This window comes from Calidris pugnax, unplaced genomic scaffold (genome assembly GCF_001431845.1).
Source record: "Calidris pugnax isolate Ruff unplaced genomic scaffold, ASM143184v1 scaffold23, whole genome shotgun sequence".
NCBI lineage: Eukaryota > Metazoa > Chordata > Aves > Charadriiformes > Scolopacidae > Calidris > Calidris pugnax.
In genome coordinates, this window is record NW_015090772.1 from 825,499 (window position 1) to 843,220 (window position 17,722).

Here is a 17,722-nt window from a genome sequence, read left to right on the forward strand (position 1 = left end):
ATGTGTCAGATTTCCTTATGCTTTTTGTTCCACACAATATTAGCACTCCACTTACTGTAATTTTATGTAAGAATTTAACTTTTAAAATTTTAGCATTTAAAATTTAGCTTTTAAAACTTACAAGCAGTTGATTGTCAACTATCACTTACTTCCCCATGAAATACATGTATTACAATACCCAGCTGGGGGAGCTTCTCCAGTTTGTCCCTAGTTTTCTCTTGCTGGAGGTGTGTGTGTATGTTCTGGAGGCCTCTTCTGTCCCTCAGCTTTCCAACCTGCATAGGGCAATACCAGATTTCCTCCTCAGGAACTGCACCACTGATGCTAAGGTCGTGTGCCCAAATAACATCATCTTTGATACTGGAGCTTTCGCATCCAGAAATTCCACCATTAGAGGGCATGGAGTTAATTGGGGGTGGATGGATCTATCTAGGTTGCCTTCGTTTTCCAGCATTTTTAGTTTACTTTTCTTCTTATTGCCATTTACCAAACTGGCTTAGGAGCCCTGACTGTTGTTTGGCTACTTGTTTTTGTGGTGCCCTAGCCCTTGCATGCTGCCTGTGGGTACTGCAATGCGAAACCTCAAAAGTGCCTATAATTTGAGTTCCTGAACCTGAGTTTTCCATAACTACATCCCATGTGGCAATAACACGTCTGCACAGAGCTTCTAATCAGAGTGTGCCTGTTGGTGATAGCAGGGACAAGGTGATGCAGAATCAGTCCCAGGATCTCTTTGGTTTGCCACCCAGAATTATTTCTCTCCAGTTGAAGAACTCCCCCTCCAGCAGACACGGTCAGAGATGGCTATAGGCCTGAGTTTTCCGTAACTCTACATCCTGTGTGGCAATAACACGTCTGCACAGAGCTTCTAATCAGAGTGTGCCTGTTGGTGATAGCAGGGACAAGGTGATGCAGAATCAGTCCCAGGATCTCTTTGGTTTGCCACCCAGAATTATTTCTCTCCAGTTGAAGAACTCCCCCTCCAGCAGACACGGTCAGAGATGGCTATAATCTTTTTCTAAAGATTATAAAGTGCGTGGTAAAATATTGTAATATTTGCATTCCACCAGTAAAACACCGAGCACCAGTGAACCTGTCTTGTGATTCCTTTGACTGCAACGGGCTACACTGGGGATTCGTTCAGCGCCTGTGAGCCCTAATTTTCCCTCTTCATCAAACAGTTATTCATCCATTGCAAGTCTCTGGGGTGTTATCAATTTTCTGCCAAGCTTGTGAGTCTGCCTTTAGGGGGCTTCCTGAGCTGATCTCTTTTCATGTTCACTCATTTCCTCTGTTCTCCACCTCACAGCTAAAATCCCCTGCCATTGTGCCTTCTCAGGTGGGGATCTCATCATTTACTAAGATGTCCATTAGCCAATGATTTATTTTTCTTAAGCCTGCATGAAGTAAGCCTGATGTTCTTTACCGTTCCATTTAACTTGAGGAGGCAACTGATACTCTTGTGGCCTCCTGAAACGGCACTGTGATCCCTTTTGCATTTTGTTCAAGTGTCTGTGGATTGTTTCTGGCTTTTCCTAATTTCCACTACATATGCTCCCAAGCCAGTTCAATCTTAATAAGTACAAGTAGTTCTCAAACCTTTGTTCTTTCCTAATGAGAAATAGCTCCTCTTCCAGTTCTTCAGTATTTATTGTGGCTTTTTTCAGCATTCTCAGGTTCTTTTAACTGATTTTTCTTTTTCTGCTGCTGTTGTTAAACGCCAGCATTTACATGTGACTGCAATAAATTAGTGCCTTTTCTTCCATTTCTCCGGCGCTGCCAGCTCTTCTTGGGAGGCTGCAGGAATATGGTTCTTGCCTCCCCTCTGCCACCCCAAATTATTGTGAGTCGTTTGCCTCCGAAGTTACCAGCTTCTGCCTGACCCGATGGGATGTTTAGATTTTGTCTCCATTTCTGTTTCTTGACAAGGCTTCAAACAGGACGCTGGTGCTCAGGAGAACGTCCTTTTCATGGAGCCACCATGTTCCTGTGACGGACTCAAACACAGCATCGGTACCACGTGTCTCCTGTCACAAGGCTGACCCTGCAGACAAAATTCTTATGAACCTTGGTGGAGTACTGCTTGTTGGGGAGCTGTATGATTACACTTTTGAATAATGGCTCACATTTCTAGTAGCAGAGCTGGCTCTTTGGGTAGATGCTGCTCTTGGTCTCTGATCCTCCGTTGCTGCCCACAAAATTTTGAGCCTGTTGCTTGGTCACTGTGTATAGGTGACCAGGGGTGAAGTCCACCTCCTGGCAGATGGCTTGGATAAGGGTCTGCAGGCAGGGCGAGTCGTGTGTGTGGTCTCCTGGTGGGTAGGGTCCTGTGTGATGGGGAGACACCTGGAAGCTGAAGATGAAACCGAGTCACAAATGCCCCTGCGCTGAAGCGGGTATGTCCCTGCTCATGGCTGGGGGTTTGGAACTAGAAGATCCTTCAGGTCCCTTCCAACCTAAACCATTCCGTGCTTCTGGGATATTTGGTTATGTGAAAAACAAGACGGCTGGCTGGCAGGACTCTCTTTCTTCAGCAAAAACCAAAGTCTGGGCAAGGGAAGAGATTCACCGGCTGGAAATCGGGGTATCTGACAGACTGTGTGCTAAATACCCAATTTTTTTCAAATTAATACCTGCTCTTACTGATAGGGATTCTTCACGTGTTACTGGCTTCTTACTAATTCATCCTCATAAAGAGCCATATTTATTAGAAGAGGAAGAAGCGTGGCAGTGATTTTTCTGCTCAAAGTTTAATTCCCTTCCCGTAAAACAGCGTCGCCCACTCCACGCTTCTGCGTCTCGGCAATCCCGATAGCCAGCAAAGTCAGCTACCAAAAACAAATACTTTCAGAATGATCGGTTCTGGCAAATTGGACGGGAAGTCAGATGTCCTGCTGGGCTCTTTTCATTCGCTGCAGCGCTCCTGCAAGCAGACCTTCATTAGTTCTGTTGACAATGCAGGAGCCAAAAGCAAATTCAAAATTGCTCCATTTTCCAGAGCTTTACTGCTTTGGAATGCTAAAGTATAAACCAAAAAGTTAGTCGGATGCTGTTCTCAATTCACCTGGAAAGCCCGTCCAACCATTTTTTCAGCCTTGCCAGAATAATTTCGAGGTGGAATTAAAGGCAGGTCTCCTCAAGACAAGCTTTTCCTCTGGAAATCCTGTGGCCCGGCCCGTTTTGTGAAGCTTTTCCTCCACGCACCCTTGCGAGTGATGTCCCCCGTGGATCTCCATGTCCTTTACAGTGAATTGTTGGTTTCTATTGATAAGGAAAGCAGACTTGGAAAATCTTTCCATTTCTAGAGAGCCTTCCTGAAAAAGGGTTTCGATAGCATGCAAATTTTACAGCTCTGAAAACGGCGTTGTGATTAGACAAAGATTTGTTGGATTATAAAAGCACAAGTGTTTATTATGGCTGGTCCTGAGAATAAACAGTTGCCTGCATCTGCCAGCTACTATGGAAATATGTTTTTTAACTTCTAATGTGAGCTGTAAACCAAAGCTACTTCAGTTAAAAAAATTCAATACTTAAACTGTGGGGAGAAGCAGGCAGTGCCAGAGAAAACATTCCCATTTAATAATGTTTGAACATAGAGCTGTGATGCAGTTTGTAGCAAGGCAGTGAGAAAAACCCACAACTAATCCTTCATTGCAGCTGTCTGAGCTTTTGGTTGTCTGCCATGCTTTAAACAGCCACTTCTTTTTTCTGGTGGACTCAAGGCTTGAATGACCCAGTGTGGAGAGTTTAAGGTACATACAAAAAAGAAGTTAAGTAAGAAATAGCCAAAGTAAGTTGGGTCGCACACCCCAGCACATCAGCGTTTTGTATCTTAAAGTCCTCTTCAGTGCCCAGGAAAAAATATTAAAATAAATAGATACCTATTTATTTATTTATTTTTGGCAAGGAAATATGCGGTGGTTTTGACACCCATCTCTCTTCCCTCCCCTCTTCTCTCCCTTTAGAGGACCAATGATGTATGGAAACTAAATTCTATACAGAGTTCTGAATTGTTTAAGTTTATAAATGCTAACCTTTTCGGTAGAAAAACTTTCTCAGTTTTCTCTGATTATTTTTAACTTTTTCTTCCCTTTGATGTCCCTTTCGGGGAGGCTTTTTAAGCAGCATGAAGTAACAAATCTGCTTTTTTCCTGATTGATTCTTTTGCGAAGTAATGAAACTTTCTGACTTTGAAATGGAAATAACGGGGGTCAGAGGTGTAACTTTATGTGATTGCTGACTTTAAAGAATAAAACTGGGGCTTTCTGCCTTTGCTCCATTCTCACTATCACTTATCTGAGAAGGGATTAAACATTTAAGCGTTATCCTGAGCTGGTGGTAACCCTGCAGTTTGACAAGCCTTACAACTATATAATCCTTTCCTGTTATGACTGTTTTTTAAAGTGGGCATTCATAGCTACATATTCTGACCTTTCACAGCTACGTATTATGTTGTATCTTTACATTACAAATTATTGGATATAAAAAACACTGTAAATTCTTTTCATTGAAGAAAAAAAAATATCAACCTAAGCAATCCTCAACAGCTTTTGAGTACAGTATGGAATTGAGTACACCCCACAGCGTCACTCCTCAGCCTGCCCGACAGCACAGCATCTGTACAAAATGGGTGCCCAATTAATAGGTAGCTGTTAATAAAGGAAAGGGGGTTGAAAGGGAAAGCATATCTCAGTCTGAAGACCAGTTGTAATACGTGACTCCCCTAGAAGGGCATAACACGTGACTTTTATCACCGGGCAACAGATCAGTCTCTTAATGACTGGGTGTCACCAGCACAAAATCCCTCCCGGTATTTCCCCTTCTTTCTTTCTTTCCTAATTTCAGCACACAGCTGGCACTTTCAGCTCCTGAGTCCTGTCCTGAGTAACTTACCTCTCCCTGGACTTTGTCCTTATCATCTTCAGATTCTGTATTTACTGTCCTGTATTTATTGTTTGCCATCCCTACTCTCTTCAATTAGCCAAGTTTTGCACACAAGAGGAGGTCTAAGCCAAGTGTATAATTCATGGGCTGTTTATCCCCATCTTTTTATCAGTTTTCCTGAACTCCCTGAATCATTCTGGTAAAGTGAAAACTGTGGGGGCAAGCAGAAGCTGTTGCAAAAGGGAGTAGATGGTTTTCTGAGCAGAGTTGGGCTGACAGACCAAGCTGAAATCTTTTTAGCTAATGACTTTTAATACCAAAGTGTCTTCTACGAGAATTATCCCAGTGTCAGACCTGTCTTTTCTCCCCCAGCATGTGGGAAAACTGGATAATTTGCACAAGAACACACACAGGCGCTTCCTTTCCCTTTTTATTTTTTTTTTTTGTAACTTGATTTTTATTTAAATACCTCCAAAGCATTATGTTAATGTACATTTTCTTCTGGTTCACGAACAGCAAGTATTTCTGTGTCAAATTAGCTCCCTGTGCAGTTTGCAATTATATTTTGAGTCTCATTTTCACATGTTCAGTTCCTGAGCCAAATAGTATTGACTTTTCATTTTGAGTGATGCTGCACAGAACTGTAACACGTACTCGTACCTTGCAGTTAAACAATATTTTTAATGGATGTTCCTGTATTTATTTTTCAGCATATTTCCATGAGATTACAGACGGTATGTTTTAGTTGAGTTAACAGTCTCCATAAAGTTGCGAAATCCATTGTGGTTTCTTTTTAAAATGTTACCGGATAAAAAATAGTTTACAACAGAAATTCTAGGTTATTTCGTCGTCTAGAATGCATTAAAAGCATAAAGTCATGCATGTGTCAGAGAACAGAATATTTACAAATCTTTACAGTTTCTGTCCTTTTTTTTTTTTATTTACTGTGGCTCTTGCCAGGCAATTAGATTCAACTCTTACCACTCTGAGGTCAAATTCTCTGAGATAACGTGTAGCCGTTGGCTAAAAATGCTTAGTTTTGCTCACCAGCACTGATGGCTGTCGTTGTGACGGACCCAATTCTGCACTCCATTTCATAAAGTCTACCTTCCATGGAGTTGGAGCTGGTCACCACTGTGACTCAGGGCAGAGTACGGAAACGGGATGAACTCCACCTTCCCTTACTGCAATCTTTTGATGCGTTGAACTACTGGTGTTATTTTGGCTAAGGCTGTCCAATGGAGTGGCAGATGAATTGATTTCTGACCTGCAGATTATTCACAGTTGCCAGTCTTTCTCCCGCTCATTCAGAAGTGTAAGGAGGAGTATTTCTCACTCAACGCCCCAGGACCGTGTTAAGGGATTCTAGAAAACCTTCTCCCTGTTTATTTTCAAAACAGTTCGAAACGGATCGTGCTGTTGGAAAAGCCTCTGTGTTTTTCCACTAGCGTCCAGTCTGGAAGCCAAGTGTTTGCATTTTATCAACTGCAATTCCTCTCTTTCCCGGGTTTGCTTTATCTTTGAAGCCACAAGAAGCAGCGGTCCCGTACCCAGCGTCCACCCCAGACACTCTCCAGAGCGGTCCTGTACCCAGCGTCCACCCCAGACACTCTCCAGCTGACACGAGAGCAGAATGGTGAAAATCAGTCCTTCCACGGAGTTTGTACAGCAGAAGTGCTACACATGGCTTCGGCTGTCAGAGGTACTGCTGGCTCTGAATTACAATTCAGTATCTTGGTCACTCGGTGTCGTGTTCAGAAAAGCAACCCACTTCAGGCAGGATTCCCCTGGAAAGTGCTTCATCACTGTCTGGCTCTATAATAAGAGGCTACTCATCATAACACCTGGCATCAAAGGTGTTCTGACTCCTCTCCTGCCGATACTCAAGGAGGAATGGCACTGAACAGTGGTCTCTGAATTCCAGGGAGACGTGGTGCTTTCTATAAAAAGATTAGTATAAGAGTGGCACTTCTTCACTAAGGCTAAAAGAACACCTTCCAGAAAAATGGCTTAATGATCCAACTTTTGTGGCTTGTTAAATTCACAACGTTGAAGAAAAGTACCTTTAGTAATCGTTGCAATACTACCCATTAAAATATGGTAGCAAACAGTTTTTTCTGTTTAAGACACATCAGGTAATAACTTGTTACGGTGGTTTATCCTGCCCAGCTTGGGCAGGTTCTAAAAAAGGAACAAACACCAAAAGTCTGCTTGCTCCAAAAACATCCTTCTCCCTTCCTTCCCTCCTTCTTCCCCTCTTCCACTGAGAACAGACCAAGAAGGCCTGACCAGCCCTGCCATGACATTATAACCAGGTAACACAGAAATTAATCAATTAATTTATTATTAATAGGAGTAAAATGTAAAAGCGGAACAAATTGTAGATGTACTACCAAGCACGCTGTGTCCTGCTGAGGTCTCTGAAAGACTCTTGAGATAAAAACGTAGATTCTTCAGCTCTGAAAGGTCGAATATGCTAAATTGTGATTCCAAAAGGATGGAATCTTTTCTGTCTTCTATGGTCTTTTAGCATTCTTTTTTGTCTTCTGCTTTCTGCACTGCTGGATTTTAGCATCCATGAGTCGTGTGATCCTTCTAGCATCAATAGGTTTTTTCTTCTAATTTCTAGCATCTCTGCCAAAAGAGACCCCTGGTTAGACTTTCTGCATTTCGATGTGCTGGTGGTGGTAGTGGTGGTAGCAATGATGTCTGGGTTGACACCTGCCGTTGAGTTTATAGACGGAATTTTTCTGCTGCCTTTTTTTGAAAAACCACACAGCCAGGACAGCTGCAACCAGTAACAAGCAGAGAAGAACCACGATTACTGCTATAATAGCACCTTTACTGGACTTGGGACAATCCTCTCCCTCACACGGCTCAGAAGTGGGGGCAGGCTTTTCTCCAAGACCCTGGGTGAGGTTTTCTTGCTCAGCTGATTCCTGGGGCGACGCGTCAGTGATGATATCGGGGGCTGGTGCAGTGGTTGCTACTTGTGGCGGGTAGGCGGTTGTTTCTTTTGGTTCTCCATAGGGAGTGTGATCAGAGGGGCTCACCACCACAGAGGTTTCTGACATGGATGTTTTTAAGCTGGTTATGTCAAACAGCACCGTTGTACCGGGCTCCTGAGTCACAGTTTCCAGAGATGTTGTTGGGTGGTCCCACGCGGCATCATCGTAACCTCTGCTCGCGCTCAAGTTCTCCAGCCCGCTCACCGAGGTAAGTGGTACGGGTGTCTCCTTGGCCCCTTCATCATCTGTCCTCGTTGTTGCTGCCACAATCTGTGTTAAACCTTCCTCAGGAGCTGGGCCCCCGTTGCCCGATTTTCTGACTTCAACGTGATTCGGTTGGTCAGTCGTGAGGACGACGTCATCTTCTGTTCCCATCGAACCATCAACTTTATCCCCCTCCTCTTCATCATCCTCTACCACTTCTTGCGTCACTGGATAGCCATCTAACCATGACTCGTCAGTAATGGCAACTGCATCTATCTCTGCCTTTGTGTCATTAGTTGTGAGAACGGGTCCAATGGGGAAATCTTCACTGTCATAGAACATTTTGGCACCAGGTTCGTCATAGCCTGTCTTCACTCCAATGTGGTTATCACCTTCAGAAAACTGGGCTTTAGTGGATTCATCTGTCTCTTTCTCCGATTCAGGCTCGCTGAAAGCCTCTGATGGAAACCAAAACAAGTTCTTTTGGCTTAGGAGGGACACCGGGGACTCAGTTGGTGCCCTGCTTCCTTTTTCAGAAGTGTCTGTGGCCTGAGTAACACCTTTGGGACTTCCAGTTCTTCCTTCCTCTGAACTCTTACCGAAGGAAAGCTGTTCTTGCTCCTGCTCCGTTTCCTCTTTGCCATTAACATGTTCATTCTCAACAATAGGTATCGATCTGTCATCAGGAAAGTTATCTTCATAGTCAATGTGTGCCTCAGTTTCATCTAGAAACATTAAAAAAACCAACACAAAAGCCAACATTTAATTTCTCCAGAAAAGCAAGGGGCTCATTTGTCACAAGACACCAAGAAGAAAGGTGCAATGAAGAGTGACTTCTAGATGATATTTTCCATTCAGTGTTACTATTTTTTTGAAAAGGGGATGGTCCACCATAAACTGATAGTCAATATCGAGTTAAAAAAAAAAACAGGATAGGTGTCAGTGCTAACTGCTAATATCTTATCTTTCCAGATGTAAAAATGTATATAAATAACTTGCTGTCTGCAGTTAGAGGAGTTCCTTCAAGTCGTCCTTCCTGCTTATTGTTTTCTCAAAGCTTTGCTCTCCCCAACATGACTCTTTTTGCCAGACTTGAGGAAAAATGTTCATCATACTCAAGCAAGAAATGGGCGCGGAGAGGAATGTATAGCAAAAAGTAATCGATTACTAATTGGACTTTCAAAAGAAAACCCACCAAAACTAGAAATTTTATGGTAACTTCATGCCTTTTGAGCCAGCTGATTTTAAAGTATTCTATTCAGAACCTTATGTTCAATTTTTTTGTCATTATACTGTTTTTCTTCAATGACATCCGTGTTGCAGTGATGCGACACCTGGGGCTGGGTGAGCTGAATGGTATTTCTCATTCCACGAGAGCTCCTCAGAGCTGCCCAAGAAGACCCCTCACCCAAGCTGACACTGAGTTCTGCTCATCCTCCTCTGAAGAAAGCAAGATGCACACATGACCGCAAGGATAGAAAACTCTGCCTCCAACACTTAAGGGCTAACGCCTCGGTATCAACGTAATATCATCTGGAACCAACTCTCAGACTTCCAATTTTAAGAAACTAAATGTTACCAGAAAGAAAAGAGAAAAAAAACCCACCCAAAACCAAACCAGAAAAAAAATAACTGAGTGCAACAAAGGGGCAGATTCATCACAAAGATTTAGTTTGATTTAGAAATACTCCCCATGCCTCACCAGACCCACTACTCATAGCAAAATAGGCTCGAGTCAAAGCCTGAAACTAAATGTTTGAATTTTAATGAAATAATGCATTGTAATTTATATTTCTTCCACTCTTCTAAAACCTTAGCTCAATGAAAATTTTTCCAAACTAGACAGGGCGGTTGATTTTCAGCTCACACACGTTTTACTCCATAGAAAGTTGATGTAATTGCCGAGATTTATGCTGGCATTAAAAGTCCTAGAAAATAGTGCCTTGGGATATGGAAAATAAAACAAACTGAATCATAGTGAGAATTTTTCTTTTTAAGAGAGTGTTTAGTCTTTCATGGAGACAGTGAAGCAATAGACCTGGCATGACATGGGAAACAAGAAATTAATAGGAGAAGCTGCATTACAAATCCATGCATTCATAAAGCCTTATCTTTTTTTTTGCCTTTTTACATTCAACTAACTTTGAATCACATTTTCATCTGGGGCCCACCTCCATTTCCGAATGAGTCACATTCTCCTTGGAGACTGCTCCCCAGACTTCTGGCAGAGCCATATTTGGTCTACTCTTCAGAAAGATTAGAAATATCGTCAAACCAGTCTGACCAAAACCACTTAGTGGTGATACAGCTCACACCAGCTTACTCTGTGCCAGAAGAGCTTAAGCCAGGTGCCAGAACAGAATGAGGATTAGCAAAGGGTATTTTTCTTGGAATAGCAGCCGGGTCTACCATAAGCCAGAGCAGTTGTGCTGAGGAAACTGAAAGGTGCAACACAGCCTGCGGAGAGTTGATACCACTGGGTGTTCCCAGCAGGTCCTCTCCTCTCACAGCAAGGCCATAGGGTGAAACCTGCACATGGTACAACAGCAACAACAACAGACCCCTCTCCCTCCCCGTCCTGGTGTCCTCATCTGCTTGTGTAATCCTCCAGATCCTCTCTGTCCTCTCCAAAGCAAGAAAATACTTCCCTCTGGTGCAAAGACGAATTAACAGACAGGGGAATCCAGCTCTCAGAGTGGAAAGCTTCCTGGTAGGACTCTCAGGTTTTCTAATTCATCCTAAAATCTTTTACAACAGTCTTTCAGACTTTTGTTGATGACCAGAGGGTACCTCTGAATACCAAAGCACTTTAGCAACGTAGTTATGAAGCTCTGTGTGGCACTGGCCAACGCTATAGAGCACTTAGAAGAGCCACCAAGTGCTCGTCTCACTTTGTCCCTTGTCTTGCTTCCACTGAAGAATTTTTCTCCCTGGCACTGCCTTTGCATGGAAACATCCTGTGGGCACTCACCATTTACCAGCTGTGGTGGTCATGGTTTTTCTTTTTTGAGATGAACCATCGTACCAGTCTGTCTTCACCTCTACGTGCCCTCCACCTCTATTTTTGCCACTGGTTTTGCAGACTACAGTAATCCAGCTGAGGATGAAACATTGATTTTTGTGTTGTGGTGTTCTAGTGCACGCACACGCACCCATGAACAAAAATTACAGTCATTTGCTTGTGCAAAGACCTATTCCTTGGTTAGCAATGGGAACAGGGAGTTAGTATTCAGCTTATTGACCAGTATGGATCATTGATGAATGCTTAACGACTGCGGCAATACGCTGTCTATAGAATTTGAAGCTCTTTCCCTTCAGTGCCTCTCCTGCTGTGCACTTTCAGCCCTTGAGAAGAAAGACCTACGGAGGCACATCAGGAAGGAGCATGTGCTCCTTGGAAAATAAGAGTCCTCAGTCTATCAGAACGTATTAAGGGTTTATTGAACCATCAATCAAGTCTCCATCAAACCTGCTGTCTTTGGGCCTGATCCTGCATGTATAGAAATGAATCGGCGCTTTCTTAATGCTCAGCTGGGGGAAGAAAAAGCCCATTGTGGCCTAAAGAGAGCCTGAGATTGGAGCTCATTATGTGCTGCTCGTCACCGCATAAGGGAGTCTTGTTCCTTCTGACAATCAGATTGTGGCCCAAGCTGTAAAGCTGCCATAACGTATTTTCATATGCAATCTCCCGTATTTGTATAGTTTATAGCAAAGACTATCAACATAACTAATGTTAGCTTACGGGGTGCCAGAATGAAAGCAACTATTGAGCTCTCGAACCATCAAAGGCAACACAGACCCCCTCGCTCTGAAGCTTTGATTTATATGATCCTGAATTGACTTACACAGCAATAATACTCTATTCTTTCTTCTGGGCCTCAGACCTTCGAATGGGGCTTGGGCTTGGTATTTAGGGAGTTTGTGTTACCATGACAATCTTTTAAAAGTCAGCCGTGAGCTTGATTTTCCAGGAACAGATTGCACAACTTTTGCACTTCTTTTTGCTCACCTCCTCAGCACTTCCTTGAGCTTCCTGGCTCTCTGAATTTGAGTCTCAGCACCAAAGAGCAACAACCAAAGCAGCTTCAGCTCCACCTCTTATCCAAACAGTTGTAAGCTTTAAAAAGCATTTTTAAAACAGCTAGCAACTGATTTAAAAGGGGTTGCATCTTTCTTCTGATCCAGGCAGGTCTAGTTTTAAGAAGAGCCAGCACTGAAATTAATTAGTCCAAGACCAAAAACTTGCTATATTTGGTCATTGTTACATCTTCCCCTGCCCTACTCTGGCAGACTGAAGGATCAGTGAGTTTTGATTTGCTGTCTGAGGGATTACTGAGGCTGAAATGAACATTTTACAGCAACAGATGCTGAAATGGCATACTACCAAAGATGCGAAGCTCAATTAAAACGTAAAATCCTTTTAATTTAGCCTTGTCCTTTCTGGGATGCATCCAGTCCTAAACAGCTTTCATCTCCTTCAACTTTTGATCCTAATGTGAAAACAGTGACCAAACACGGACAGGCAAAAAGTAAGAGCCTGGTTTTCCACACTTTAGGATCAGTTTAATTTTTCTTCTAGATAGCATATTGGCATCCGAGCTCTATTTTGAGTGTTGCTATTTTGGACAATCATAAAGTGCACTGCATATTTTGTGGATGTATTTTTGGAGCACAGGAAATCGAAACTTGATCCTATATAGACCATCACCATAAACATTTCTACTGCATAAAAACATCTTTATTCTAAGCAACTCAAACTAGTTACAGCAGACATTAACAAGCTGACATCTGTCTGTAAGGGAAAAGGGCACGTAGACCAATTTGTCTGAGATCACTCAGATTTGTGAACCACAGCACCTCAGAGAATTACCCATTTTACTTGGATCAAGCACACGAACTCACTTCTCTCAAATCAGCCAGAGCACACTAGGCAGAATTTGGGTTGCCTTTTGTCTTTTACAACAGCTACAAGAGGGAGAATGATTTTTATTCTAGCAGAATAAATAAATAACCCATCATAATTTTTTAAGCTAATTTGATTTGGCAGAATCAGTTCATGCCCAATCGATACTTTACATTAATCTAACCCAACCACTCGGTGACAGGCCTGAAAAGAGAACCAAAGTTTGTCATAACAATTATTTGGACAGGCCATGAACATGTTTTGTTGCTTATTTTATTTGTCTGTCACAACTCTCCTTTTGTACTGTCAAGGAAGAAAAAAACCAAAAAAAAAGGCATTCCTATATGAGATCAGAAGCCATTGAAAAATATAGGAACAGCATTAAATGATGCTGGTTAGTCATGTTTACATACCACCTGAATGTGAATCAATAGTAGTCTTGAAGAGTCAGAAAACAATATTTGGAGTAATGAGAGCAGTTAAATCAGGCAAAAAGACTGGGAGCTGTAGGTGGGGCTTTCAGAGGAGTTCAGAGTCAGCTAAATCCTCCTTATGCTGAAATCACAAGTTCGGTCCTCACTGTGGAAAAGTTAGACCAGCTCTGAATGCACCAAATATCCGAGTGTTGGCCCTGGAGAGGTTTCTTAGATGTGCAGAAGATAACAGCCTCTCCTGCCACCAGCTTATAGTTGAAAAAGACCAAAGCAGTCAAGGGAAGAGGCTAAATACATGACATTCTCCTTAGCCAGTTTTAGCACAGAGCTGTGACGTGATTTCCCAGCCAACTCATCTCTCTTCTCTTTGAGGAACCAAACTCTCCAGGACACAGCCTAATGCAATGCAGCCCTGACCCCCGTCACTGAAATGCTGCTGTTAATGCTCCTAATATTGAACCTATGGTTCATTTTGGGGAGGAAAACACCAAATGTCATTTAGCAACAGTCGCTCTAGTCTCTGTGCCTGCAGGACAGCCACAGTGTGGTATCTCTACAGCTGCTTTCTGACCTTACAACAATGCCAATCTTCAGGATATAATTTGTGAAACAAATGTGTTCTCTCCACAGAAGCAGAAAAAATAATAAACTGCAAAAAAATTATGTATTTCCCTGTTCTCTGCTTAAGGTTGCTTTGTTGGGTTGAATATCCCTGTGTTTTCAGCTAGAACACAGCGTCTTTTCATGATGAGAAATTGCAGGAAACACTAACCATACAGAACCACTTTTTTTCTTAAAAAGCATCTTGATTAAAAATTACAGTCCGTTACCTGGTGTGCGCAATGTACATTAAATGTACATTAGTTTCCTAATTTCCAACCCACTTTACCGTATCCAGAATCCACTTACTATAACACCAAGATGATTTTGTTCAGTTTTGCCCATGGCCAAGTTTTGCCAGGTATTTTGGATTATATGTGTATTGATGCATAATATATTTTTGTCAGTTAATTTGCAAATTCGCCAACTCTATGGGTGTACACTTACACCCTGGGTGCCAGAACGGGCCGTGTCTCTCTAACTGGATCCAAACAGAAAGGAAATACGACCATAAAGCTACTTCAAAGAACATTTAAATGCTATATTTAGACACTGCTACGATGCTAGTTCTTTGACTCCCATTTGCTCTGGGTGAGCAACTGGGAATGTAAAGCTGGGCATTATAATGTGGCAGTTACCAAGGAGGACATGTGCAAACCTCAGAAAGCTTTATGAAGGTGGACAAACATTATCACTTGATTATGGATGAGGTGGAGTAAGCAGCAGAGAGCAGTCCAGTGACTTGCTCCTGGTCCCAGAGACAGTGCAAGGTGTAGGAATGGGTCTCATATCTTTCACTCCTCTGACTGGAGTTTTCTCCCCGGGGTCTAGTTGTGCTTGTGTCAGTCCATCGGGGCCGCTCCACATTTCCAGACGCAGAACAAGGGAACTGTATCATCTTACAAGCATCTAAACATAGCACTTCAACGTTCATTGAAGTGGCTTCAATGACCATCTTTCCTCTGATGTGAGCCAGTTGGGACAGAAATGGCCCCCTCTGCCAACAGGGGTACAAATTCTCCATTAAGTCCCATGATTAACCTTCACGACAGGGAAGTTACTCTCTTGCCTCAAAGCACTTAAAAAGTAGGGCATGTGTGCTGGCTTCTGGAGTACTTAATTAATAATTATTCCTCTCTCTCCTAGGACCCCAAAATATCTGTAAAATGTAAATCAGGTTTCTTTTAATTACATTCCTTTTTGTTGTTGTTGTTGTTCTTTTTCACTGAATTCTTCATTTTTTAAAAAACAATGAACCCTAGTATCACACATTTCAGTCTTCCTGTAAAGCCTTCTTTCTCAAAGAATTGTCATCAGGAGGATTGAATATATAATTATTAATTGAACACGTGTTGTATTTTTTATCGTAGGTCCTTAAAGTGTTTGAAAAACATTAATCAAAGGAAGCCCCTCAGCATGAAGTCCACATTTAAATAATTTTAAAAATCATAATTCACAATATTACATCTGCTCCCAAGTTCCAGTGTTGATGTTTGTGATTTTACAGCCACACTTTCCTATTTCTTTTAAAAATATTTTTCTCTCCCCTGCGGCTGTGTGAAAGGCTCAGGCAAAACAGGGGAAATAGACTATTTATCCAGGGAAAACAGTGAAACACACACACAACTTAAGCGGCCTGATTCTTTCCCTTCCTTACTTTGGTGTAATACATTTTTATTTCTATGTGTGATAAAGTCAGCATTTTCACTAAGCTCAGTGAAGGAAAAAGAACTATCAGTTTGGTGCAGATCATGGCAGATTCAGACCCGCTGGGTTATCAGATGCAGATACTCTTTTTTCCTTCTCTCCCTCCACACTCCTCCTCCACTCCCTGCAGTATTCACTTAATTATCTGAACTGCTGTTTGTAAAAACAGTTCTGGAAGCTGAACTATTTCACAAAGATGTTGTATTTAGGTGTTTTTTTTTTTTTAATTGTGTGTGTGTCCATACTATATGAATAGGTTTGAATTTCTGGTTCCCTGGTGCATCGACATGACCCGTTTCTACTCAGAACGAGTTTGACCTTTTCTCATCATTATCCACTGCCTGGGAGTATGTATTCAGGAGTAAAAATAACTCCTTGCAACCCCCTGGGCATTAAGGAATATATAGGTTCTGAAATGGATATGGCTGTACGTTGGGTAGCTCCAGCTCAGCTACCCAACAGCTGCCCATTCCTTTGCATAAAATTTATCTGTTTTGCCACAAATATCATCCTAAAGGTGTGATATCTCTCTGAAAAAAAAAAAAAAATAGTAAGATACTCTGCTGACTGTTCTTAAATATTGGAGAAATTGTGAGCTTTACACATTGAGCAGGGTAACAGGAGAAAGAGAATGAGAAAGCAGAATTCAGATTGCATCCACATCTGAACTCATGGTACTGTTTAGCCTATGTTTAAACAAGGGGAAAGTTCAAAGTTTGATGCAGAATTTAACTGACATATAAACCTGGATTTTCTTGAGGGTTTAAATTAAGGAAATACCATTATTGTAATTTCCCAGAGCTTTTGCATTTTGTTTTTATTTTTTAACTGAAAGCCTGATTCCTTGAGTCGAGTTATTTGGTAAGAAAATTCACTTTCATTCCTTTTAATGGAGTAAATACCCGGGCAGCTGCTGTTGTGTTTGTAAACAACAATCCTGAAAGCACAGTTCAAGATAAAAATTGTATGCCTTTTTCACTGGTGCAAATTAAAAAATAATACACTTCTTTAAACTTATAATCTCACTGCTTACCTCTTCCCAAGTCATACTTCTGCCACGCTGTCACAGACTTGTGGGACATGGACAGTTCTCTTAATTTACGTAGGTCTTCAATTTTCCCAACCCACCAAAAGGAAGCAGCATTTATCACATATGTAAGGCCAGAAGTTCAAAAGCACCAAAGCAACTAGTTGTAAAGGGCTGGTAAAAGCTCAGACCAGCCAAACCAGCTTCTTACAAGCCAGTGGACAAAATCTGGGGCTTAAAAGATGGACAGATACTGTATTACCTGTATTTCATCCCTGACAAAAATCCAAGAACACCTAAAGAATGGTCAGCTCAACTCAACCCAGTAAATATAAAGAAGCAGGGGGAGTTGGATTCGGGTCTGCTGTGCCCTTGAGAGGGATTGACCCCCATCACCATGGGGCCACGGTACCACCATGGCATCATGTCCTTGTAAGGAGGACACTGTCTCCGGGAGCTCAGTGTGTAGCATCACATGAAGATGTAAGGCTGGGGGATAAAGCCATGGACAGACTCAGCATGACAATGGTAAGGAAAGATGCTATTTGCCTGCAGGCTGTGCTTAGTGCTTGCCTACAAAAAGACACTGGCTTTTCTCTATACTTGCTCTAGGCTCCCACAGGAGAGAACAAACACTAAGTTTTCCTTTCAGCAGCCTGCTCTGCAGCAACTCCGTGGCTTCATGCGCAAATAAACACAGCAGAAGACACACAAAACCTGCATTGTATACTTTATCTGGTAAACAATGTCTTTGGCTCACCAACCCTGCCGGGCACGGCTTTTGAACTACTCTGAAAAAACTAACTCTGATATTTCTTGTAATGTTTGTAGTAATCCCTTTCCTGGAGTAAACAAAGTACATTGAAAAGTTACAAACCTCATCCAGTAACAGAATGAGCACATACAAGATTGTGAACAGCTGGTTTCCAGAAAGGGACAGATGCTGATATTAAAT

At 42.1% G+C, this 17,722-nt stretch overlaps 1 protein-coding gene across 1 annotated transcript in view; it reads right to left on the reverse strand.

Annotated features, from left to right (window-relative positions):
- Positions 1–7,211: 7,211 nt before the first annotated feature.
- SUSD5 (sushi domain containing 5) overlaps positions 7,212–17,722 on the reverse strand; it is a 41,560-nt gene continuing 31,049 nt past the window's right edge. Inside the window, exon 5 of the mRNA XM_014941529.1 lies at positions 7,212–8,821. Within this exon, the coding sequence (XP_014797015.1) occupies positions 7,539–8,821 (1,283 nt within the window). The 3' untranslated portion in view covers positions 7,212–7,538. The remainder of the gene's footprint in view (positions 8,822–17,722) is intronic.